This window comes from Acomys russatus, chromosome 3, assembly GCF_903995435.1.
Source record: "Acomys russatus chromosome 3, mAcoRus1.1, whole genome shotgun sequence".
Taxonomy (NCBI): Eukaryota; Metazoa; Chordata; class Mammalia; order Rodentia; family Muridae; genus Acomys; species Acomys russatus.
In genome coordinates, this window is record NC_067139.1 from 75,877,561 (window position 1) to 75,904,349 (window position 26,789).

Consider the following 26,789-nt stretch of genomic DNA (forward strand, 5'->3'; position numbering starts at 1 on the left):
AAGGTACACTATGTGACACACTACAGCTTCTACGGTGAGATCTCTGTGTGTGTTTATTTTAGGGGGATTGCAAGGGCGGAGGGCAGATAGGAAGACACAGGGGAATGGATCACTGAATCACTTAAGGCCACGTCTCCACCTTAGTTCTTTCTTTCTTTCTTTTTTAAAAATCTTTTATTTACTTATTTATTATTTATACAGTGCTCTGCCTGCATGGACACCTGCAGGCCAGAGGAGGGCATTATATCACATTACAGATGGTTGTGAGCCATTGTGTGGTTGTTGGAAATTGAACTCATGACCTCTGGAAGAGCAGTCAGTGCCTCTTAAACTCTGAGCCATCTCTCCAGGCACCTGCTTTGGTTATCTCCATAAGCAATCCTCCACTCCAGACTTACTTAATTACACCTTTAAGTCCTGTTTTTTTTCTGCGGCCCTCCAAGCCTGCGGATGCTATGGCTTAAATATGGGAAGTCCCCCACACTCGGGTTCTGGAAGCCTGTTCTCCAGCTGGTAGTGCTAAACACAGGATGTAGAACCTTCCAGAGCCGGGGCCAAGCCGCCAGGCCTTGTCTCATCCCAGAGCTCTAGGGAGTTGAAATTCTAAAACACAAGGCCAACAAGACAGACGCATAGGAGGCTGAGATGGCACAGTATTAGCAGTCGTAAAGACAGTTACAACAACGCACACATGCACACAGCTGTACTTAGGAAGTGGAGAAATGTAAGTACAGAAACTTAAACACCCCCCACCTTGCGCATTTACATTCTCTCACAAGAGAATGTGGAAGGAAAGACATCTTACAGAGGTTTAAAAAAAAAAAAGTTTGCAAGATTTAGTGACAGCACACGGATGGTAGAAGTGGGGACTATGAACTATGCTACAGTATTTAGAGTTCTAAAGTTAATGAGGGCACACAGATCCTTCCCTTTGTTCTAGGTGTAAGACTGGCTCCTCCATCTCCATGTAAGTACATTTCATGTGTTTTCATGAGTTAAGGTATTAGGAATAAAATATAGGTGAATAGTTCCTAAACACAACAAAATGTAAGCTCGAAGTAAAATTTTCAGAAACAATGCAACAGTATTGTCACAGTTCTTGGTCAACATGACCAAAGGTCTAATTGTTACCGTAAGACAAGGTGAGGGACAAGGTATATAAATGAGAAGGAAAGTAAATGATTCATTTATAAGAGGTGTGATTATACAGAAAGTGAAAGACTATGTAGCTTACTAAGATGTAAGACAGAGCGATTAGAGCCACTTCAAGAAATCTACAGCAGCACCTCTAGCTGCGGCAACTAACAAGGCAGAAACATAGGGCCAGGGGGGTGGAGGGTGGGCTACGGTGGGGGGTGGAGAGGGGGTGGGGAGGGCGACGGCTCGGTGGGTGGTGCATGCGGAAGCTGCTGAACTCAGCCCTGAGCTGGGCACACTCACAGTCTCAGCACCCGAGGATGTCCCAAAGAAAGAAGCAGACCGGCACACCAACACTACACTGAACTACAAAGCTCCTAAGAAATACAGAAAAGCATTTTCAGAGCTTAGCATCAGCAATGATTATTCAGAAAAGACAAGACAGAGAAAACACTAAACATAAAATGAAAGACCTGGGCTGGGAAACGGCTCAGCGTAGAAGCTGAAGACCAGGGCTCAATGCCCAGAACCCACTCAGAAGAACACTACCAGTCCCCGAAAGCTGTCCTTTGACCTCCACGTGTACAGCATCACGACGTCTGCTCCACTGCCACACACAAGCAATAAACAGCCACAAAAAATAGGGTTGGAGAGATGGCTCAGAGGTTAAGAACATGGGCTGCTCCTCCAGAGGTCCTGAGTTCAATTCTCAGCACCCACACAGTGACTCACAACCATCTGTAAATGGAATCTGATTCCCCCTTCTGGTGTGCATGGAGACAGAGCACTCACATACAATATATATATATTTAATTCTTAAAAGGCCTAAAGTAGATACTGACTTGATCAAAAGAGATCCTGTCAGAACCACAAATATGACATGGAGAATCCATGAGACAAACCTAGAAACTGAGGGAGCAAAGGGAGCCTGTGCTAAGGCACCACAGTCCCATCCCAGTCTCCCTTCCAGGGCCTGAGACAGCACAGGGCGAGGATCTATCTGGCTCTAGCAGGTGACTGTAGCTGCTGAGGAGCTAGCGGGAGGCAGTCCTGAAGCTATCCCAACTGAAAACTTGTCAACAATATGCTAACCAGAACCAAAACCTCAGTACATATTTGCTCTAAGAGTGAAACAACCGGGGGCTGGAGAGATGGCTCAGTGGTTAAGAGCACTTGACTGCTCTTGCAGAGGTACTGAGTTCAATTCCCAGCAACCGCATGGTGGCTCACAACCATCTATAATGTGATCAGATGCATACTGTATACATTAAAAAAAAAAAGAGTGAAACAACCCAAATGTCCACTAACAGGGAACTCTGGGAATGGGGAATTAATACTAGTGCGACTGTACACAATTATTGTGAAACAGCAAAACAAAAACAACAAACAAACAAAAAACCCAACAGTAAATTGTATTAAACAAACATATACTTGGGGCCTGGGAGATAGGTCTGTGGGTAAGAGTACTTGCTGTGCAAGCATGAGGACATGAGTTCGAATCCCCAGTATCCACCTAAACAGCTGGCCCATGACTGTAACCCCATGTAGTGGAGGGCTGCTGAGGCTTGCTGGCTAACAGCCCAGTTCCAGAGACGCCCTGTTTAGAGGAATTAGTGCTGAAACAAAGTAGGACAGACACCTGCAAGGGCTCCCATACCTGCGTAGACATGTGCATACCCACACATAAACACACAGCACAGAAAACGGTCTGCACAAGCCGATGTGTAGTAGATCACACTGTAAGGGGCCAATATATTTATGAATTACTAGTATCATCTGAAAATGTAGCCTATGTATGAAAGAGGTCTAATTCTAGTTGGAACTAAAATCTGGAGAATCATTAACTGTATCTAAGAACTTTGTGCTGGCCGTAATGACAGCAGCTCACATTTTCTCTGATGACCGAACGCTTCCTGTCTTACACCATAACCAGGTCAGCCAACGTAAAAGGCGATCCACATATTGTCTCTGAAGGCACAGAGAGAGCTGTGCCCTCACACTGGGGCTTCCTTAGCAGTGAGCAGGACTTCATCAAAGGAAATGACACCAGCTCTTGGAATTACTAAAATCAAAGTGACTTATGTAAAGGAAATACTGAAAACCAGGACCCTCTGAAAACAGTGCCTGCTCCCTTCCCCTCTCTCTGACAAACAATGCTGCTGGGGCTTAGGGTGTAGCTCAGTGGAAACTCGCTTGTTTTGCATGCGCTCAGTCCCAAGGTTCAACACCCCACTACTACCAAGTAATAAAGTCATCATAAAAAAGTTTTATGTATGATCCTAGTTAGTTGGGGGGGGGGGGGAATCTAAATTTTCTTGCCCCCATCTTAACCCAAATACTTATCTTAAATTAACATTAAAAACTGTAAATAATAACTTCAAATACAGGTGCATACAGGGATCATCCCAACCCATTCCCCTAGGCCGAGCTCCGTGTGCCGGTCCTACGCGCAGCACCCCTAGGCCGAGCTCCGTGTGCTGGTCCTACGCGCAGCACCCCTAGGCCGAGCTCCGTGTGCCGGTCCTACATGAAGCACCCCTAGGCCGAGCTCCGTGCGCCGGTCCTACGCGCAGCACCCCTAGGCCGAGCTCCGTGCGCCGGTCCTACGCGCAGCACCCCTAGGCCGAGCTCCGTGCGTCGGTCCTATGTGCAGCACCCCTAGGCCGAGCTCCGTGCGTCGGTCCTACGCGCAGCACCCCTAGGCCGAGCTCCGTGCGCCGGTCCTACGCGCAGCACCCCTTGCTGAAGGGCGGATACTCACTGAACGTCTTGCAGATGTCAGACACAGCTTTGAAGACTCGGTCAGAGAAGTTTACCTTCACCTTCACGTACTTCATGTTGGGGAGCTGCAGGCGGAGCAGTTTGTGCTGGGGGGTGAACTGCAGCCTGGCGTCGGCCTGGACCCCGTACTTATCCAGGGTCCAGTGTGTCTTGAGCAGCCAGGTTCGCTTCTTCTCCCACCAGAGGGCGTGGTCTGACCAGTCTTTTTTTACATCTGTAGACAACAAACAGTAAACAAGAAAAACCCACTTAAAAATCATCCAGAACACCTGGAGAGAAAGTAAATACAGAAAACAAAAACCTAGTACTTAAAGACAAACAATAGACATTAGAAAGCAAAACCGGGTGCTGAGGAGAAACAAAAGACCATTAAGAGATAGGTGCAAGGGGGGGGGGGAACTGTGGAGAAAACACTTTCTCAGCACTCAAAACCCAGTGCACACAGAGCCCAGAAAAATACCCAGGGTCCACAAACAAACCTGACCTTGGAAGTCAAACAGCCCTGGGATTGGAATAGGAAGGACTAATAAAAACTGAGTGGTGGATTCTGAATTTAGCTTTAAAGAATGGACAACAGCATGTCCATGAAGTATATAAAAAGGCTCATTTCTGGGGCTACCTCCACACGGTGGGGGATGGAGAGGCAGCTCAATGGTTAACCGCACGGCCGCTCCTGCACATGAGGTGACTCATGAGCACCCTTAGCCCAGCTCCAGGGGGAATTTAATACCTCCGGCTTCCACGGACACCGGCACTCAAGTGCGCACCCGCCCAGCCACCCCCCATATAATTAAAAGTCTTAAGAAGAAGAAATAAAAATAATGTGCTATGGTAGGTAAGGGTTAGGAACACAGACTGAGAATCACAGCGAATGGACATTTTAGGTGAAGAAAGGCGTGTGGAAAGACCCCGGAACAAACAGCCTGTAGCTTAGACATGCTTCCTCCCAAGAGCGTCCTGAGGAAGGCAATCCAGAGAACTGTCTAGTTAGCGTTTCTGTTGCTGTGGGAAGATAAACATCCTGACCAAAATGGGGGAGGAAAGGGTTTACTTCAGCTCACAACTCTCAGGTCACACTCCATCACTGAGGGAAGTCAGGGCAGGAAATCGAGGCAGGAACTAAAGTAGAGGGCGCAGAAGAAGGCTGCTGAGTGGCCTGCTCTCCATGGCTTGCTCACTTTGCTTTCTTACACAAGTCAGGACCACCTGCCCAGGGGAAGCGCCGTCCACACTTGAGTTGGGCCCTCCAACACCAACCAACAAATCAAGAAAATGCTCTATAAGGCCAATCTGACAAATAAATTTTCTCAATTAGGATTTCCTATTCCCAGATATGTCTAGGTTTGTATCAAGTTGACAAAAACCAACCAGGACAAGGATCACAGAGACCAAGTTTATTCTTTGGACATATTCTGATACAAGCTTATAGAAAACATTAACATCTATAAAATGTTTTAGCAGCTTTAGAAACCAGATACACAAGATTTGGCTACAATCAGATCAGGCATACGGGGACAATAAACTTGTAACAGGAAGATATACAACCAACTTCAGCCAGTATTTATAGTAGTACTAAATGAAAAAAAACTTCTTGGGTCAATTGCATATTAAGCTTACTAAGGGCCAAAAGGGGAAGAGATGACTTAAAAGCAAGAAAACAGCCCAAAAAATACTCCAAAGGAAGAAAAAGCCAAACGGAAGAGAACTCACTCCACCAACAGCAAAAGAAACTATGATGAACAACATCCTTAAGGATAAAAATGGCTGAGACGCTCAGAGCAGCTCTTGGCAGCACGCAGCAGAGCGCATGTACGGGGAAGGGCACAGCTGCAGGGGCCAGCTCCTGTCCCCTTTCTAAGAATCCAGCCGCACTGTGAACAGCGGAGACTCTTGTTTATGGCAGCTGATAAATGGTAGAATCTTATCTGAAGCAAAGATGATTCTCCAAGTGGCTTTCTCACAGAACTGTATAAACCGTGGTGCTGGGAGTGCATCTTGCAAACACACGTGGAACCAATATTTTGCAGCTACTCTGTTAAATGTGTAGTGTTCGCGTCTCATTTTCCAGCACATAATTTGACAACTTTTGGAAGTCCTGAGTTCTGGATTAGTTTGCTGCAGACAGCTGCAGCTGGGGTTTTTTATAGGAGCGTAATTGGGCACACCTGCTGCTTTTCTCTCTAGATTAGAGATTAAAACATTCAGCGGGAGGCTGGGCTCAACTGCTTTACCTCCCCACACCTCCACCCAGGCACTTCAGTTAGGACTCTTGTGACAGCAACACCATTGAGAAAATGAAATCAGGGCCGGAGAGATGGCTCAGGGGTTAAGAGCACTGGCTGCTCCTCCAGAGGTCCTGAGTTTAATTCCCAGCAACCACATGGTGGCTCACAACCATCTATAATGAGATCTGATGCCCTCTTCTGGCCTGCAGGTGTACATGCAGACAGAGCACTGTATACATAATAATAAATACGTTTAAAAAAAGAAAGAAAATGTATTTTAAAAATTAAAAAAAAAAAAAGAAATAAAGAAAATGAAGCCAGCTGGGTAGTGGTGGCACATGCCTTTAATCCCAGCACTCAGGAGGCAGAGGCAGACGGATCTCTGTGAGGCAGATCTCTGTTGAGTTCGAGGCCAGCCTGGTCTACACAGCAGTTACAGTCAGAGTTACACACAAAGAAACCCTGTCTTGAAAAGAAAAGAAAACAAAACAAAAGAAAAGAAAAGAAAAGAAAACAAAACAAAACAAAACAAAACAAGAGCGGGGCGTGGTGGTACACAACTTCAATCCCAGTGCCGGGAGGCAGAGGCAGGCGGGTCTCTGAGTTCGAGGCCAGCTTGGTCTACAAAGCAAGACCAGGACAGCCAAAGCTACACAGAGAAACCCTATCTCGAAAAACAAAAAAAACAAAACAAAACAAAAAGTCACTCTGGGGACTTAAGAAATGGCTCCACTGTTAAAAGCACTTGCTGCTTCTTGCAGAGGATGTGAGTTTGGTTCCCAGCACCTACACAACAGCTCACGGTTATCTGTAATTACAGTTCCAAGGGATGCGGGGCCCTCTCTTCTGGCCTCTGCGTGGACCAGGAAGGCCTGCGGTATGCACACATACTCACAGGCAACACATCCGTACCTTTTTTAAGGTATGGATAAATAAATAGAAACCTTTTTTTTTTTTTTTTTGGGTAAGGTCACTCTGAGCCAGGCAGTGGTGATGCAAGCCTTTAATCATAGCACTTGGGATGCAGAGGCAGGAGGATCACTGTGAGTTCGACAGCTTAGTCTACAGATCCAGTTCCAAGACATCCCACTTGGGTCTATGCAGAGAAACCCACTCTTAATAAACAACAACAAATCAATAAATAAATAAAAATTTAAAACCCCAGAAGAGTTGGGTTGCCCCCAAAGTAACTCTGAGATGGAACTCTGAGTGGCTCACTTGAAGAACAGGGATTGGGCATAGGAGGTCCCAGGAAGTCGCTGGAGAGGGGGCAAGGCCACTGAGCTCAGTATCGGATGTCAACAACTGCAGTCCATTTCTCCTCAGAGCTGATGCAACAAGACAAAACAAAGGCTGGGGCTGGGCATTTCTCCACTTCCTAGTTTAAGCATTAAAAGCCTAGCACTTCCGGGCTGCCTCTCAAGTGGCCTAGGGCCATGCATGCACTCCACAGGCTCACAGCAAGTCCAGAAATCCCTATGCTTTAGCAAAGGACGCTGCAGGAACGTTAGGAATCTGCCCACACAGCTGAAGGTGGACTGGGGGTGGGGGGCGGTCCCCTAGCACCTGTCCCAGCCTGAAGTAAATGCTGCTTGACGAGAAAAGCAGCTGCTTAACAGACAGGGCAGCAGGACAGAAGCAGAGCTTTAGGACGCAACAAAGGCCCGAGGAGAAACCTGAAATAGAAGCCATGCATAAATTTTGACAGAGACAACTTGTTCCAGACCACATAAGTTACAAGTGGTCCAAAAAAATTGCATTTTTGAAGTTAAAAAGACAAAAACAAAAAACACCCCAAATAAGATGGAAAGCTAAGGGTGGCAAACTAGGCGTGGCTGAAGGACCTAATACACCTTCTGGGGTTTTTAGCAACCCCAAGAGCTAAAAACAGGTTTCGGACCCGTAAGGGGTTTTGTAGCACAAGGCCACACTCATCTCTCTGCCCAGAGGCTGTGACTGCGTCTGCTCTCAACATCAGCGTCATCCTGACAAACGCGCTGTGGCCCTCCTTGCCTGAAATACAGCACTGTTTGGACTCAAGGCTCCATCGATAAACTGTGCAATGAAATCTCATCTTTTCTTGTTTCTGCCACCATGACTCCCTGTCCCCTGTCCCCAAGGACTGTACCCTGAAACGGAGAGTCCCAAAAAAAAAAAAAAACCAGCCTCTTAAAAAAAAAAAAAGGCAAAAACTTCACCACAGACCCCTCAACTTTCCATCAACCAGCATTCAAGTGACCCCGACACAGACTTTCCCCGATGTCCATTTTCCTGGTTTCCCATCAGACACCCAGCACACAGTGACAAGGTTTGAAAAAAACAGCACAGCTCCCACGGTAGCACGAAAACTCGGCCCGCCAGTGTGTTTATAAACCACAAGTGGATGGCTGCTCCTCTCTTTTAAAGCCTGATTTCCAGCCAAGGCCATTCCTTGAAGCAGCAGCCAGCCTGCAAGGATAAACACGGACGAGAACAAGGACTCGAAATCCCCGCTGCTCACCCACTGTTAGGACAGGAGTTCTCTCATCAGGCGGAGTCATCCACAAGGAAAGGACCTGAGCACAGAGCCTTAGCTCTGTGGGGGAGGGGAGGTCAAATGTAGCAAACCTGATGTCACACTGTGGGGGGCAGAAACAGATCTCTGGAGCTCCCTGGCTAGCCAGTCTCAGAGAGAGGCTGTGAAGAAAGGAAGGTGAGGAGAAATAAGAACGCGCACCTTTGCTCCTGGGGCTAGGGCTACACAGAGCCTGTGTGAGTTAAGAGCTACCACTGCTGTGATCACACTATGACCAAAAGCAAGGCGGGAAGGAAAGGGTTATTTGTCTTATGCTTCCACACCCACAGTCCATCCCCGAAGGAAGTCAGGACAGGAACCACAAAAAGCCCGTAACCTGGAGGCAGGAGCTGATGCAGAGGCCATGGAGGGTGTGGCTTCAGACTGCTTTCTTACAGAACCCAGGACCACCAGCCCAGGGTGGCTCCACCCACAACGAGCTGGGCCCTCCCCCATCAGTCACTAATTAAAACGTCCTACAGGATTGTCTGCCGCCTGAACTTATGGAGGCTTCTTATTTTTTTTTTTTTTTTTTTCATTTGAGGCTCCCTCCTCTCTGACAATTTTAGCTTGTGTCAAAGGGTGGCACAACACTAGCCAGCACAGAAACCCTGTCTCAAAAACAAAACAAAACAAACAAACAAAACATGCTAGAAGACACTTGTGCCGGCATCTGGTGTGCATGCAACATCTAGCATGCACACACAACAGGTACACATGTGCATACCCACACACACACTACAAGAAGAAAAATGGTGTTGGGAGTTGGACATTAGAGGGATTGTGGCACCTGTAGTCTATGGTAAGACAGTGGACACTCTGGTACTATTACAGCTGTGCATCTGCATCTGCGTAGAACTCAGAAGACAGCTTCTGGAATGAAGGACCTGCCTTTCTGTGGGCTTCCAGGCTCACACAGCACGTTTACCCAGGGAGCCATCTCCCTAGACCATCCACTAGTACTTTTTTTGTTTGTTTTTTGTTTTCTTCAGACAGGGTTTCCCTGTGTAGCCTTGGTTGTCCTAGACTCTCTCTGTAGACCAGGCAAGCCTCGAACTCACAGCGATCAGCCTGCACCTGCTTCTCGAGTGCTGGGATTATAGGCGTGTGCCACAAAGTCTGGCTCTAGTAGCACTCTTAAAGACAACAGACCACCAACCTAGTCCACAGTATTTATCACTATTGCTACAGATTGTCAAACAGCGCCTGTAAAACAATTCATTGACAAATTATCTGTTAAACAATGAGTCAACCTCACTGTCCCAATGCTGGAGATGGCACTGGATGAACAAAGCTGTGGCACCTGAAGGAGGCTGTGTCACCAGGTGAAGACTCCAGAGCAGGCAGCAGCCTTGTCTGCTGTAAAAAAGTTGTCTAGATTTTATTGTATGAGATAAGCCACTTGGTCAGTGACTTCCAATCTGATCAGCATTCTAACTGCCTGAATAGCATTTAATTTAGTTAATTTTGGTTTTGAGACAGGGTTTCTCTGTGTAGCCCTGGCTATCCTGGACTTTGTAGACCAGGCTGGCCTCGAACACACACAGATCTGCTAGCATCTGCCTCCCTGAGTTCTGGGATCACAAGCCTGCGTCACCTCACTTGGCTTTAACTTTTTTAACTCTAAGCAATATTTCTAAAACATTGATGCGTAGCCCCGTCTGCAAATCAGAGGTATTTTGCTGTGGACAGGTATCTGTATTTGGTTGGGGTTTTGTTTGGGGATGGGCAGATAAAGGTGAGTCTCTCCCACCCACCACCTTAGATTAACTATATCAATAGGGCTGGAACTGGTTTTTTAAAAGAGTGTGATTTGTGTCTCACAATAGTCCCTGAGAGTGTTCACCAAGAGAGTGCAAAGTGAAAAAAGCCCAGAACCACCTGAAGGCCTATGGCTGGGCGAGGGTACAGCAACCCCTAACCCTAACCCTGAGAAACACACAGCGGCTTTGATATTTTGCCCCGGGACGAGCAGCACAACAGGGTGGGGGCGGGTGGGTGGGGGCACAGATGGTCAGAAAAGGGATGGCAGGTCTCACTGTGCTGAAAAAACGCCTGTGTGACCTGTATATATCCAGCTCTCAGAGGACGTGCTTTATCCAGAACCATCTTTTGGGTCCTCAGGCTCTTCCCCTTGGCTTGCTTCCCTGCTGCGAATTCCTTATTACAAATGAACGTTTGTTATGCTGACAGCTTTCCAGGCGTTGATTTGCTATGGCTCAAAGGCTGGAGTCTACTCCAGCTGTTAACTGCTTATTCCACGACGGCGATCATGCCAATATTGTATGTATGCATTTCGCATGTGTACGTGTACACACACACACACACACAGAGTCTCAGAAGATTCCCACTCTGTTGACAGACAACATCCAGGAATCGAGTGCAGACCCCACCAGACAGCCCTAATCACACTGAAAGACAGCGTGAACCAGTCCAGTCAATGTGATCGCGCTCTGTCTTCAGGCGTGGTCAGCAAATCAGATGATTCTGATGGAATTTCCACACGTCTCCTGCCATTACCTGACTCCCTTCCCCCTCCCTCCCTTTGTCCAGCATTCTAGTCCTTCTGGACCTCGGCAGCCGTTGGGCTGTCAGAGATTATCCAAGATTATCCCTTAGGCAACAAAAGGCAGGAGCCTCCCGCCCAGAGGAAAGTCCAAGAACTTGTGGCTACTGAGGGACCGAGGCAGCCCAGAGGTTAACGATGACTCTGACGGTCTGATGTACACCACAGGTGTATATCAATGAGGAGCTATATATGTCCCTGATGCCAGAGGTAAGGGAACGACTCCTTTGGGGTGAGGGAAGTCTGTTTCACAAGTTCCTGAGGAATGCTAGCTTTTCCCTAACCACCAGAAATCTTTCTGTAGTATAGTGTGAATTGGGCGAAGACTGCCATCCCTGAACACATGCACTGGCCTCTGGAGTTAATGGAGCTGGAGTTTCCTTTGGGCCTGACACCCGGGTATATAGCTAGCTGCAGGAGAACCACACTCTCCCAGGTTGACTGATGATACACTTGAATATTTCCAACAAAAATCAGGAGTCACTCAGGAATGAGAAAGAAAATAGACTGGATTGCCTCAGAGGAAAAAAGGCTGTTAAGTAAAGTCTGCAACTAAGAGCAGCAGTTTGCCTGCAAGATGTAACCGCTCACCAGTGACCACATTATTCTAGAAATAGCGACTCAAAATGAACTCCAAAACTAATCTTGCTCTAGAAGAATGCCCCTGAAAGGAACAGAACTCAGCAGTACATCCTCTAGAGCCTAAGTTTTTATAATATAGTCCTATGAATGTACCAAAAACAGCAGGGGGTAAAAACAAACAAACAAAACCCTTTAACTCCTGGATTCTGCTGAAACTTAGCCTAGCACACTGCATTGTTATTTAGCAATAAAATGAAAGGCTCGCCGCTGGGCAACGTGGACCCGAACCTAGGTCCACCTCACCTGCAGAAGGTTCTCTTATCTTCATGCGTTGTGTAATATACACATTAACTCATCCTTCCTGCTTGAAACCTGACATCTCTTTTAATGTCTCTTTCGGTTCTGTTCTGTCCAAGTACGACCAGGGCACATTAGCAGCTGGGTCTGTCCCGTCCTCGCCTTCCGACACTTCCTACTTCACTCAATACTTCAGCTCTACTCTCAGAACTGGAGACTGGCCTACGGAGGGGACAGCCTCAAGGGACAGGAGGACAGTCTGCTACTCCGAGCTATAACACAGCCCCTTTCAATGCTCCAGAAAGATCCTTTTAGGCCGCTCCAGTTGGCCTTGAACTCACCCCCTATGGCTCTAGCAGTCGTTGGACTTTCAAATATTTGAACAACTTTCCAGTAGCTAGGGATTACAAGTTTGCACCACACCAAGGCCCAGTTTGGAGACCTATTTTTATAGTCTCCCTTTGTTAACTTTTTAAAAAAAGATTTATTTAATTATTATTTATACATATTCTGCCTGCATGTGAGCCAACAGGCCAGAAGAGGGCACAGGACCTCATTGTAGATGGTTGTGAGCCACCATGTGGTTATGGGAATTGAACTCAGAACATTTGGAAGAACACACAGTACTCTTAACCTCAGAGCCATCTCTCCAGCCCCTCTTTGTTAACTTTTACAATGAAGATATCACTTTACTTCTAATGAAAAACTCTGAAGTCTCGGCTGCAATACCTAACCCTCTTCATGAGTTACATCTTACTCGGCACCAGGGCCCTCCCACTCCAGCCCTCTGGCGGGGTTTATGAAACCAGGCGGTCTGGGTTTCCCTGACTTGACACTTTTCCCTTCATCTCTATCCCCAACCAGTCAGTGCCTTAGCATCCCAGTTTTCCCCATGACTCGTCTTGTCGGGGCGGCCAAGGTCAGCTTAGCGTCCTGAAACACTTCGAGTCACTCCAGTGTAGGCATGTCTGTATGAACGCACACGCCTGTGAAGTCAAGAGTCCAGTACTCAAAGTTGTCTGGCTCAAGTGCTCGTGTGTGTGTGTGTGTGTGTGTGTGTGTGTGTGTGCGCGCGCGCGCGCGCGCGCGCGCAGGCCTGTGGATGCGCTTTGCACACGCGCACTCATGCTATATGGAAGTGGAATGACAACTCTGAGGACTGGGCTCCCTCCTTCCACCATGGGTTTCAGGGATTAAATGAGCAGCTCGAGGTGTCAGCCAAGACTGCTCATCCACCAAGTCCCAGGGGCGCCCCTGAAGTATAGGCACGCCTCCGACACAGGCCCCGCTTTATATGAGCTCCAGGGATTTGAACTTGGGCTCTCATGACTGTCCAGCAAGCACTTCACTGAGCCACCTCCTCAGCCCAGACCAGTTAACTGAGGCCCGGAAACAGCTTCTTGTTTGTTTGTTTTTCAAGACAGCATCTCTCTGTGTAGCCTTGGCTGTCCTGGACTCGCTTTGTAGACCAGGCTGGCCTCGAACTCACAGAGCTCTGCCTGCCTCTGCCTCCCGAGTGCTGGGATTAGAGGCGTGCGCCACCACCAGCCGGCTCGAAACAGCATCTTTTATGCTTTCTAAATCTAGATCGACATTTCACTCTTTATATTCTTGTTGCTGTTTGAGGAGGAGAAGGAGGTGTTTGTGTTTTTCCGGGACAGGGTCTCACTGTGCAGCCCTGGCTGGACCGGGTCTTGCTTTGTAGGTCAGGCTAGCCTGAACACAGAAGTCGGCCTGCCTCTGCCTCCTGAGTGCTGCTCTTTGTACTGTCAATGCCATTCGGAGCCAGGTGGCACAGACCTGCAATCCCTGCTACTTGGAGGCTGAGGGAGAAGAATCACAAACTCAAGGCCTGCCCGCATGACTCAATCTGTCAAAATGTAACGTGTTTTTAAAGAGCTGTAGCTCAGAGGAGGGGTGCTTGCTTAGCAGTCAGAGGTCATGGGTTCACTCCCTAGGGCGCTGGGATCAGTATCAGGAAACATTTGAGACCATCTTCTACATATAAGGAGGTTTTGCTTGGGTGTTGTTTCCATGGCAACATCTTCACCCTGTCACGCTGTCTTCTCTTTGTTGTTGTTTTGTGTTTGGTTTTTTGAGACAGGGTTTCTCTGTGTAGCCTTGGCTGTCCTGGACTCACTTTGTAGACCAGGCTGGCCTCGAACTCACAGAGATCTGTCTGCCTCTGCCTCCCGAGTGCTGGGACTAAGGGCGTGCGCCACCACCGCCCAGCCCCACGCTGTCTTCTCTTTATGGCAGTACATTTGGTCTTTACCAAGGTGTGTCAAGTTCCGCCGCCGGACCTGAGTCTTCGCGATGGCAACAGGATGCAGGCTGCCAGGCTGAGCCACCTCTGCAGACCGGTGCAGACTGGTGCAGACCAGGTTCGGACCTTGCACCAGCACATCCCTATCACTACTGGTTGCGCTTTTATCTTCATTAACCAATCTCCTCTTTCAATTATCCATTCTTATAAAATATCATAGAAGTTTATCTCCTGCAGACAAGAGGCAGCACGTGTACACACTTTGTTGACTCCAGGGGGCAGAGGTACAGCAGCCAATGGCACTTTAGAATGTGAGTAAGTGCTGGGACGGATGTCACTCAGTTACCAGGACTAAGAGCTGGTGGCACAAACTGTGCTTCACACATCAGTGACAGGTCGGGCAGAAGTAAGTAAAACGTGGGTTGTGTGGTTGGGCAACTGGTCCAACTGCAGTTACAGTAACAAATGAGTATCCTGATGGTAGAAGCGTTGTTTTGAAAAACCTGTTAAAATATTAACTTGTTAACAGGAACATGAACAGCCTCAAACAGTTATAGCTCAAGACACTGTTTGTTTACATCAAGACTTCTGAGGTTAACTGATGGGGTCTGTCTCCGATAATGGAAACATTTAGAAACTGCCATGGAACAAGGATCTGGACCCTCTCGTGCTAACACATGGAAACCCTACTCCCCGGCGCCATGGGGCTTCAGGGAAGACAGTAGAGTGGAGGGTCCAGCTCCAGTCAGAGGGGTCCGGGGCCCCAGGAGGCAAAGCTGGAAGCCCCTCCCATCAGCAGAAAGCAACCAGGCTGACTCAGAATTCTCAGTCACCAGAGCTGTGAAGGCTAAATCTTGTTAAAAACACACAACAGAAGCCGGGTGTGGTGGTGCACGCCTTTAATCCCAGCACTTGGGAGGCAAAGGCAGGTGGATCTCTGAGTTTGAGGCCAGCCTGGTCTACAAAACGAGTCTAGAATAGCCAAGGCTACACAGAGAAACCCTGTCTCAAAAAACCAAAACCCAAACAAAACACACAACAGAGGATATCTTACGACAAACTAACAAAAAACACAACTTCTTTTTAAATTTTTTTATTTTATGTTCATTGGTGTTTCACTGCATGTGTGTTTATGTGAGGGTGTCAGATCCCCTGGAACAGGAGTTACAGACAGTTGTGAGCCACCATGTGATGCTGGGAATTGAACCCAGGGCCTCTGGAAGAACAGTCAATGCTCTTAACCACTTAGCCATCTCTCTAGGCTAAAACTAAGCTTTAAAACTAATTATTATTTCTTCTACATAACCAACAAAAATTTGGAATTCACTCTTCAAAACAAAACAAAAGTTAGGAATGGTGGTACAAATTTGTAATCCCACCACTTGAAATTAAAAGCTGGAGGCCAGGGGGCTGGAGAGATGGCTCAGCGGTTAAGAGCACTGGCTGCTCTTCCAGAGGTCCTGAGTTCAATTCCCAGCAACCACATGGTGGCTCACAGCCATCTACACTAGTATCTGATGCCCTCTTCTGACCTGCAGGTGTACATGCAGATAGAGCACTCTTTTTTTTTTTTTTTTTTTTTTTTTTTTTTTACTCTTATACACAGAATAAATACATACTAAAAAAGAAAGCTGGAGGCCGGCTGCCCTAGTTATCATGTTGCCCCCAACCCTCCCAAACTTAATGCGGAACTGGAGTGATCTAAGAGTAAACCACAACTGAGAAAGTGTTTCCAAAAGACTGACCTGTGGGCAAGACTGTGGCGTATGTTCTTCATTGGTGATAATGTGGGAGGTCCAGTGCACGGTGAGGAGTGCCAGGCAGGGCTGGTCGTCCCCAGTCCACGGTGAGTGGTGCCCCTCCGGGGCTGGTGGTCCCCAGTGCTTTAACAAAATAAGCTGACATCCCAAGAGGCAGAGACAAGTGCATCTCTGAGTTTTTTTTTTTTTTAAAATATTTTATTTAATTTTAATCTATGTGCATTGGTGTGAGAGTGTCAGATCTTGGAGTCACAGACAGTTGTGAGCTGCCATGTGGGTGCTGGGAACTGAACCCAGGACCTATGGAAGAGTAGGCAGTGCTCTTAACCACTGAGCCATCTCTCCAGCTTCCCGCATCTCTGAGTTTGAGGTCAGACTCATAGTAAGTTCCAGGACAGCCAGAGCTACATAGTGAGACCCTGTCTCAAAAACCAAAGGGTGGGAAAAAGTATTCTATGGGACTTAGAGGCAATTAAGCACACTGGCTGTGCGAGGTATGGTAGCACACACCTTAAATCTCAGCACTCGGGAGGCAGAGGCAGGTGGATCTCTGTGAGTTCAAGGCCAGCCTGGTCTACAAAGAGGAGAGCCTGTCTTGAAAAAACAGAAAGGAAAAGGAAAAAACACTGGCTGCTCTGCCACAGTTCAATTCTCAGCACCCACATGGCAGGCAAAACATCAATGCACACTTTAAATTAAAAAAAAAAAAAGGCAGGCTGAGTCAGGCTCGGAGAACAAGCTGGGTGCCTGCTTCCGCTCCTGCCTTCAGGTTCCTGCCTTGACTTCCCTCAATTATGGACTCTGATGTGGACTCTAGGCTGAAATAAACCCTTTCCTCTTCAGGCTGTTTTTTGGTCATGGTGTTTTATCATGCAACAAAAACCTAACTAAAAAACCAGCCTGGGCTATATAGTGAGTTCTAGGCTAGCCCTATAGTATGGCAAGACCCTGTCTAAAAACAAACAGAGCTAGCCAACAGAAACCAAGTCACAAATAACCTTTTGAAGTACAAATACAAAATTATGTCCGCTGACTTCTACTGACCTAGTTTCTCTGTGTGTAAGTATATACGAGCTCAAGCCAGTTTGTTGAGAAGTTTATCGGACCGAATGGACCGTGCAGCCACCAAGTGCACACAGTAGGCTCCACACAACTATTATTCCTAGAGGGCGGGAAGCCAACGCTGACGGTTTACTGCTAGTTTGCTCACCTGGCTTTGGTGCCTAGAAGCCAGGGCGCAGATCACAGGCAGGGTAAACACCCTACACTTCTCAAAGAGTACCACCAAGTGTACACACTAGACACTCCACCCACACAGGAAACAACCGCATCTGTCCTTTTAAAAGTGGTCAAAGGCCTGATGCCTTCAAATGGTAACTTGGTAAGACTCCTGGGCTTTGGCACTTTAAATTTCTCCCAGAAGAAAACACTAACAAATCCTAAGGCGTCAGGCCTGAGCCTGCAGGTCACTTCCCTCCACGAATCTGGCCTGTACTCTGGGGCAGGCTCTCAGCCCACCTTACTTACACTGACTTCTGCTACGTTTTAGTCATTACCATGTAAAGACCATGTTTCCTCATGACTACAAACGGAAGGAGAGTAAAATGTGAGCTGATTTTGTTCACACAACAGTTCTTACTTACAGATCGGTGCGCAAGTGAAGAATAAACAGTGTAAAATGCACTTTAAGTTCAGTAGGCTTTTAGGCCAATAAGCCCCGCCTCTCTAGGACAGCGCAACTCACCACCGCAGTGTCTAGCTCTTCCCTGGGCCCTCCCCACCTAAGGTCGGCCGCTAGCTATGCTTCCACTCTCTGCCATCGTCCTGTGTGATGGCATGAGTTACGGGGCAAGTCCTCCTTAGCCGGTCTACCGACTCAGAACCCAAAGGGACCCTGCTCCGTTTTGCTACTAGAAAGCCACTCACAGTGACAACAGGCAGGACACATGAAAGGAGCACTAAGCCCTCCACCCTCGCTACTGTTCCCAGGAAAGATGAATTCGCGCCCCCTCTTCACCAGTTTCATGCTGCACCTCCATCTCACCCTAACGCCCCTGTTTTGCGATCATCATTTAAGACATGTATTCCCCAAATCATACAGTGAAAACTAACAGTGGATCTCAGGAGGAGCCTGAGAGGCTTGTAACCAACCCTGGGAACTGTTACTTGACTGTATGCCAAAACTGCTCTACCCTGAAGGAGGTGGCGCATGCCACCATCCCCACTTCGCTTATGTGACAGCTAAGGCACAAACAAGGACACTGAGAAACTTAGCACAAGGCTGTGAAACATCAGTGTGGCCAAGCTACTGTTCAAACAGGCATGCTCTCACCTCAGGGAAGGGAATGGGATGTCACACTAATAGGCTGAATTGGTGGGAAAAAAAGAAAAATCTTCCGAAGTGGTTCTGACAAACAACGTAATCAAAGGCTTCTGACTAAACACTATGGTTAGAATATTTTAAATTAGCCAGACATGGTGGCACATGCCTGTAATCCCAGCACTCAAGAAGGCAGAGACAGGCACATTGCTGTGAGTTTGAGACCAGCCTGATCTACAAAAAAAGTGAGTCCAGGGCAGCCATGGCTACACAGAGAAACCCTGTCTCAAATAACAACAACAACAGGCCATTTAAAATTATTTCTCACATTTATGTTTTAGGTATTTAAAGGATTTTTTTTTTTTTTTTTTTTTTTTTTTTTTTTTTTGAGAGGTCTTACTATTAAATTTTCAACCCCGGGACAAATGGCTGAGCACCAATGCCTATTTAACATACCAAAGCGTAGCCAGCCTCCAGGTTCTCCCGGCATCCTTCAGTCCCTATTGATGACAGTGTGCGGCTGGCATTCCCCACTCCCTCCCTGGAACCTCTCCAGCCCAGAAGCTGGACTGCCCCCTCCTATTTAACCCAAGCATTTTGGTCCCCGCTTTTTGGTACCTCTGCGCCTCCTGGTTGCTGCACCTGGTTCCCCTCTTCCCACCCGGCCCAGCTCGGGGTCACGTCCACTCTGAACTCTCCCAGATGTCCCTGCTCTGGCTGTGTGTGTGTGTGTGTGTGTTCTCTCTCTCTCTCTCTCTCTCTCTCTCTCTCTCTCTCTCTCTCTCTCTCTCTCTCTCTCATACCTATGATAAACCTTCTCCTCCCTGTACCTAGGAGCAGTAGTGTTCCTTTCCTTTTCTTTTTATTTATTTTTTCATTCATCTGGTACCAAAACCCGGAATCAGTCATGTTCCTTTACTTTTCCTTTATTTTTGTCACTCAGTTACTATGTAGCCCTGGCTACATGGTAAGATATACTTTTTGTTTGTTTTTGGTTTTGTTTGTTGTTTGTTTTTTTGAGACAGGATTTCTCTGTGTAGTGCTGGCTGTTCCGGACTCTCTTTGTAGACCAGGCTGGGCTCGAACTCACAGAGATCTATTGTTTTTAAAATTACATGTATTACCAGTAGGCCCAGCTAGCAATCATTCAAGACACAGACACTTGTTATATTTTAAAATAGCCTTAGTTAACCTGAGGCAGGGCAGATATCAATCCTCTAAACTACCTCCCATAGTGGGGCAGGCATGGGATCCCTGTCTCAATCCCATGCCATCTGCTTCTAGTAACTTCTATCACGCTACCTCCCATCCATAATCCCAAATACTTCTTAACGTTCTTTATCTGGGCTGGATTCTCTACCCATGCGCCAGCCATGTGCTTCTCCTCCGGCTAACCCATGGCGGCCTTCCTCTCTTCACTTTAGGTCTTTCTCCTCCTTCCTCCTGGCCGTCCTTTTTCTTCCCAGAATTCCTCTCTCTCCTAGCCCCACCTATCTCCTCTGCCCTGCCCAGGCGGGATGGCTTTTTATTAAGCAAAAGGTGGGTCACAGACAGAAAGCAGTAATTAACATCAAAATACATCAGACCATTCCCCTAACAGAGATCTGCCTGCCTCTGCCTCCCAAGTGCTGGGATTAAAGGTGTGCACCACACCACCAGGCAGTAAGATATACTTTATAGTAAGGATGACCTTTTTTTTTGAGAGGTCTTGCTATGTAGCCCTGGCTGGCTTTGAGCTTGGTACGTAGAGTAAGCTGACCTAAAACCCGGGTATCTGCTGGCCTCTATCTCCCAAATGTAGAAATAAGGTTATGTGCCAACAAATCTGACGGAAAGATGTTTTTACTGACTTTCTACTGACGGCCTGAGATGTTTAGTGAAAATACTAACTTTAAGAAACAGATGGAGCCGGCCGTGGTGGCACATGCCTTTAATCCCAGCACTCAGGAGGCAGAGGCAGGCAGATCGCTGTGAGTTCGAGTCCAGCCTGGTCTACAAAGAGAGTCCAGGACAGCCAAGGTTACACAGAGAAACCCTGTCTGGAAAAGAAAGAAACAAAGAAACAAAGAAAGAAAGAAACAAACAAACAAACAGATGGTCAAACCAGGCCTGGTAACGCATGTCTTTAATCCCAGCACTGGGGAGGCAAAGGCAGGCGGATTGATATGAGTTCAAGGCTAGCCTGGTCTACAAAATGAGTCCATGACAGCCAAGGCTAACAGAGAGAGAACCTGTCTTGGGGGCGGGGGGAGAAAGAAGAGAAACAGGTGGTCTAGAGATGGTGCAGTGGTTAAGAACACCAACTGCTCTTCCAGAGGACCCAGGTTCAATTCCCAGCACCCACACTGCAGCTTACAACTGTGTGTAATTCCAGTTCCAGGGGATCTGATGTCCTCATACAGACATATATGCAGGAAAAACACCAATGCACAGAAAATAAAAAAAATAAATTATAAAAACAAGCAAAATTACTGCTGGGTGCTGGTGGCACACACCTTTAATCAATCCCAGCACTCAGGAGTGAGAGGCAGGAGGATCTCTGTGAGTTGAAGGCCAGCCTGGTCTAAAGAGTGAGTCCAGAACAGCCAAGGCTACACAGAGAAATCCTGTCTTTTTGTTTTTGTTTTTTTAAGATGAGAGTTTCTCTGTGCTTGGCTGCCCTAGATTCACTCTGTAGACCAGGTTGCCTCGAACTCAGAGGGATCCGCCTGCCTCTGCCTCCCAAGTGCTGGGATTAAAGGCCTGTGTCATCACTTCTGGCTGAGAAAAAACAAAACACAAATAAAGGTAAAGGACCTAAGTTAAATTTGAATAAATAAAGCTAGTCTACAAATCACACAACTCTGGCCATGTTTGAAACTAAATTCTTATATGCTAGCAAAAATGCCACTTGTCTAACCAGAATGCTAAATTTACACAAACCCTCTATGGCAGTACCTGCTGTACTGAAGCGTTACATTTACTGCTTGTAAAACACCTTCCTACTTAACTCTTCGTGATAGCACTAATAGTAATACAAGCAGTACAGAAGGTCACTGTATCTCTAACATGGTAGAAAATGAATGAGCACTAGGTTGGCTTAACCTCATAAAAGACATTTTTTAAAAAGATTTTTTATTACATATACGGTGCTCTGCCTGCGTGTATGCCTGCGCACCAGATCTCACAAGAGATGGTTGTTGAGTCACCATGTGGTTGCTGGGAATTGAACTCAGGACTTCTGGAAGAGCAGACGGTGCTCTTAACTGCTGAGCCACCTCTCCAGGCCATAAAAGACATGTTTAACCAGTTACAAAATACCATTTGCCTAGTTCGACTTGAGAAAGCTGTGCAAACCACTGCCGGTGTCTGAACTGGGGTAATGCTATCACCATCGCCAATGCCCTAACGCTTCGCCTGTGTTTGCTGGTGTAGACCTTCTAATCTGTTAGTAAGGCTACAGATCAACCCCATTCCACAGATGTGGGGTGCAGCCCAACGTCGCACAGCGAGTGTACGGCACAGTCAGGATAGAGATCACCCCATCCCACAGATGTGGGGTGCAGCCCAATGTCGCACAGCAAGTCCTGGTCGAGGCAGCTTCCCGAGCAACAGAATTTATCACCACACTGTCTAAAAACAAACACCCCATTTTAAAACGAACACAGCAATCGCTTGCCTTTTACAAGTTATTTTTAATTTTAAGCCTTATAAAATTTTTAAGTCGGATCCCAAAAATTACATTAAGGCACATTCCACCAGAAGGCACGTGTCCAACAGAAAACGACCATCGATTAACCCAGCACTTTGTTGGTGTTTTACTCAAAACTCTGGGTGTTCTGTTATAAAAATGGTATCAAAGACATCATTAGACTGAAACTTGAAAATGCCAGCTTTTAAAGTACCTGATATATTTTGAAATTACAGCCTAAGATGCAGAGCTAAGAAAAGATCGTACAGTTTAGAGCTGCTATTCATGCCCGGTGCTGCTTTTCAGACGGGTAACCTAGAAAGTTAAGGTCATCGGGGCTGGTCCTCATGTACCTTAGCCAGGAGACACATCTCAATCCCGAACCGCCTAGGCTTCCCACAGCCCTAACCCCAGCGCTTGGAAAGCTAAGGCAGGAGGGTTTCCATGCACTCAAATCCGACCTGAGCTGTGGACCAGGCATCAGATCAACCTGGGTTACAGAGTGAAATACTGATGTAAAATATTCTCACTCAAGGAGGTTGGAGAGGTGGCTCAGAGTTTAAGAGCAATGGCTACTCTTCCAGAGGACCGGGCTCTCAGCACCCACATGGTAGCTCTTGCAGAGGACCCAAGTGCTGTTCCCAGCATCCATGCTAGATGATCTCAATGGCCTGCAAATCCAAGCCAGAGGATCAGACATCCTCCTCAGGGCCCCGCAGCGATCTGCATTTACACAAGCACGTGCTCACACATAGATATTTATGTATAGTTATATTTAATTAAAGGAAAGCTTAAAAAAACAAAAAACGAAAAACGAGCTGGGAAGACAGCTCACTCAGTAAAATGTTTGCTAGGCACGCCACAGCACTTAAAAAGCTGGTGTCTCCACACTAGCTTGTCATCCTAGCTCTGGCCAGGCCGAGTCAGGATCTCTGGGCCCGGAAGGCCAGTCAGCTTCATTTGAATATACACACAACAGCAACTAAACACTTGAAAAGCACACCAAGATTATCACTCATTCCAGACTCATGACCCCCGAAAGCAAGATGACTTAGCTATCAGACCAGAGAAGCTGGGAACAGATATAACAAGCCCTGACAACAGCTGAGTGCAAGCACACTGGGTGCAGGCACGCTGGGTGCAGGCGCGCTGGGTGCAGGCGCACTGGGTGCAGATACGCTGGGTGCAGGCACGCTGGGTGCAGATACGCTGGGTGCAGATACGCTGGGTGCAGGCACGCTGGGTGAAGGCACGCTGGGTGCAGGCGTGCTGGGACGCGCTGGGTGCAGACACGCTGGGTGCAGGCGCGCTGGGTGCAGGCACGCTGGGTGCAGACACACTGGGTGCAGACACACTGGGTGCAGACACACTGGGTGCAGGCGCGCTGGGTGCAGGCACGCTGGGTGCAGGCGCGCTGGGTGCAGGCGCACTGGGTGCAGGCACACTAGGACCAACCGGAACTCTCAAACAATGCCGGCTGGACGATGACAATGACTGGACAAGCTTGCCCATTTCCTTCTAACTTCAGGCTCACGTTTTCGGCCCAGCGACCCCACTCTTAATAGTTCTCAGGGAGACGGAAACTGTCCTCACATGTTCACAGCACCATTACTCACAGTCTCGGAGAACTGAAAACAGCTCGCATGTCTTCAATCACTGACCAAACGACAGTACGCAGCAGGCTGGGCGGTGGCGGCACACACCCTTAACCTCAGCACCTGGCAGGGGCAGAGGCTGGCGGCTCTCTGAGTTTTGAGGGCAGCCTGGTCTACAGAGCTCCAGGACAGCCAGGGCTGCCCAAGGAACTGTCGCGAACCTCCCCCTCCAAACACACACACCGACTACTACGACACACATCCACTCCACAGACTCCCACTCCGCAGTAAGAACACCAACCAGCTCAGACGGACCTGAGAGCCTAATTGTACCAAGAAACCAGGTTCCAAGAGATCCATCAAAATGCTCCCCTTACAAGGCTCCCCAGAAAAGGCAAACCAGCCTCACACACGGAAGCCTGAGTCTGGTCACCAGCACTGCATAATCTGGAAACGCTGATGCACGCCTGTGACCCCACATTTGGGAGACAGAGGGTAGGGGGTCAATAGTCCAAGGTCATCCTCATGAGACACTGTCTAAAAGTAACAAAAACAGTAGCAGTATGAAGAAGTGCCAGTGTACATGTAGTGATTACAGACTAATACGGTAACTGGGGGTAGTGGTAGTAAGGACAGGGTCTCTCTGTGTAGCCCTGGCTGTCCGGAACTTGCTTTGTAGACCAAGCTGGCCTCTAACTCAGAGATAGACCTGCCTCAGTCTCCTGAGTGCTGGGATTAAAGGTGCAGGCCACCACACCCAGCTAATAATGTAATTTTAATAACAAACTATATGTGTTTCAAAAATGAACAGCGATAGGAATTTTTAAAATATTTTGTTAATTTATTCATATTACATCTCAATTCTTATCCCATCCCTTGTATCTTCCCATTCCTTCCTTCCCTCCCGCTTCCCCCCTACTCCCCTCCCCTATGTCTGTGACTGAGGGGGACCTCCTCCCCCTGTATATGCTCATAGGGTATCAAGTCTCTTCTTGGTGACCTGTTATCCTTCCTCTGAGTGCCACCAGGCCTCCCCATCCAGGGGACGTGATCAAAAATGGGGCACCAGAGTTTGTATGAAAGTCAGTCCCCACTCTCCACTCAACGGTGGAGAATGTCTTGTCAGCGATAGGAATTTATAATCACAAATCCAAGTCTTATTTTAGAATAAAAGCGTGATGCTTGAGAGGTGGCTCAGAAGTTAAGAGCGCTGGCTGCTCTTCCAGCACACCAGGGCTCAATTCCCTGCACCCACACGAGGGCTCAGCACCCGCACGGTGGCTCACAACTGTCCCTAACTCCAGTTCTAGGAGACCCAAGTACATACATGGTGCACTTATGTGCATAAAACCAAAACACCATATGCATACAAATCTTTTAAAGAGATAATAAAAGGGTGATTGAAAAATGCCTTACAGAGCAGGGAGCCGTGGCTCATGCCTTTAATCCCAGCACTTGGTAGGCAGAGGCAGGTGGACTGCTGTGAGTTCGAGGCCAGCCTGGTCTACAAAAGCGACAGCCAAGGCTACAGAGAGAGACACTGTCTCAAAAAAAAAAAAAAAAAAAAAAAAAAAGGAAAGAAAGAAAGAAAAACCAATAAATAATAAATAAATAAATCCTTGTAGAATATTTAGCTCATACCAGGCATTAATACTTTTATTTGGATAAAATTATTAAATAAAAGTACCCGTAACTGAGGGTCTGGTTCGGTGGCAGAGTGCCTGCCCAGCTTGCATCTGTAAGGCCATGATCTTGAGGCTCGGTGTCAAAAATAAACAAGGATTCCGAATGCAATAGCTTTTTTTCTCAAAGTACTTTTCCTTGAGTTTCCAAATAGGCTCATCTTTTCATGTGCCAAGAAATAATCTTACTTCACTCCTTTATTATAAATGAATACAAAACACCGCTATTATAAAAACAGATTAAGTAGGGAATTAATTTACCCCTGGCTATAAATTTTTCAAATCTCTGAAATACCAGCATCCACTTACTGGTCAATTGCACTTCAGAAATCTCAGGGAGACAGCGGTTAAATAGCTCTTTGTTACATTACAGAGGCAGGTGTGCGTTTCCAAGTGAGGGAATGAGAGTTGCTTCTCTCGTGGTCTAGGGGGTGGGGACACAAGGCAATCCCAATCTGAGCTCCTTTTGAGGCGCACAACTTTCCACTCACAGGTATGAAACAGGACCCTCCATTGTACCCTTCCTCCGCCAGCACATACACAGCCAGAGAGCTTCAATGCTGACAGCGTGGAGTCACTCATCTGTAGAGCACTAATAGCTTACATTAAGCACCTCGTGCTTGTCTTTTCTTTTTTTTTTTTTTTTTTTTTTTTTTTTTGGTTTTTCGAGACAGGGTTTCTCTGTGTAGCCTTGGCCATCATGGACTCGCTTTGTAGACCAGGCTGGCCTCGAACTCACAGCGATCCGCCTGCCTCTGCCTCCCAAGTGCTGGGATTAAAGGCATGCGCCACCACGCTTGTCTTTTCAATGTTGTATTTCGTCTATCCTTGAGAATGCGCACCTGTGTGTCTAACCCTGACTCTCTGAGTATGTGTGTGTTGTGAGCTTGTGTGTGTGAGTCAGAGGACAGCTCGCAAGACTCCTTTCTTTCCTTCTACCATATAAGTCCTGGGGACTGAACTCAGAACCTCAGGCTTGGCAGCAGGTCTTTACATGCCTAGCTGTGTCACTGGCCCTGCGTACTGTTTAGAGACAAGGTCTCATGGAACCCAAAGTGGCTTCAAACTCACTGCATAGCCAACTCTGGGCTTGGTTACAGGAACGCACCATGATGCTGGCTTAAGGACTTTTTGTCAAGTCAAGACCCACTCAGAAGGTTGGGATCATTGTTCAAGGATCACACAAATCAGGAAGTGGCAGCGTCAGAAGCTGAAATCAGATCTGCCGGCAAACAGACAGCATATTCTTTACTTACTGATCTGTGTATCCATTAGCACCTAAAGCAATCTGAGGACAGCTGACATTAGGGCAACCCACAGCCAATGACGTCTAAGAAAGTCACTAATACAGCTG

At 47.4% G+C, this 26,789-nt stretch overlaps 1 protein-coding gene across 1 annotated transcript in view; it reads right to left on the reverse strand.

Annotated features, from left to right (window-relative positions):
• Fermt2 (FERM domain containing kindlin 2) overlaps positions 1-26,789 on the reverse strand; it is a 78,724-nt gene that overhangs the window by 44,989 nt on the left and 6,946 nt on the right. Inside the window, exon 3 of the mRNA XM_051142934.1 lies at positions 3,899-4,132. Within this exon, the coding sequence (XP_050998891.1) occupies positions 3,899-4,132 (234 nt within the window). The remainder of the gene's footprint in view (positions 1-3,898; positions 4,133-26,789) is intronic.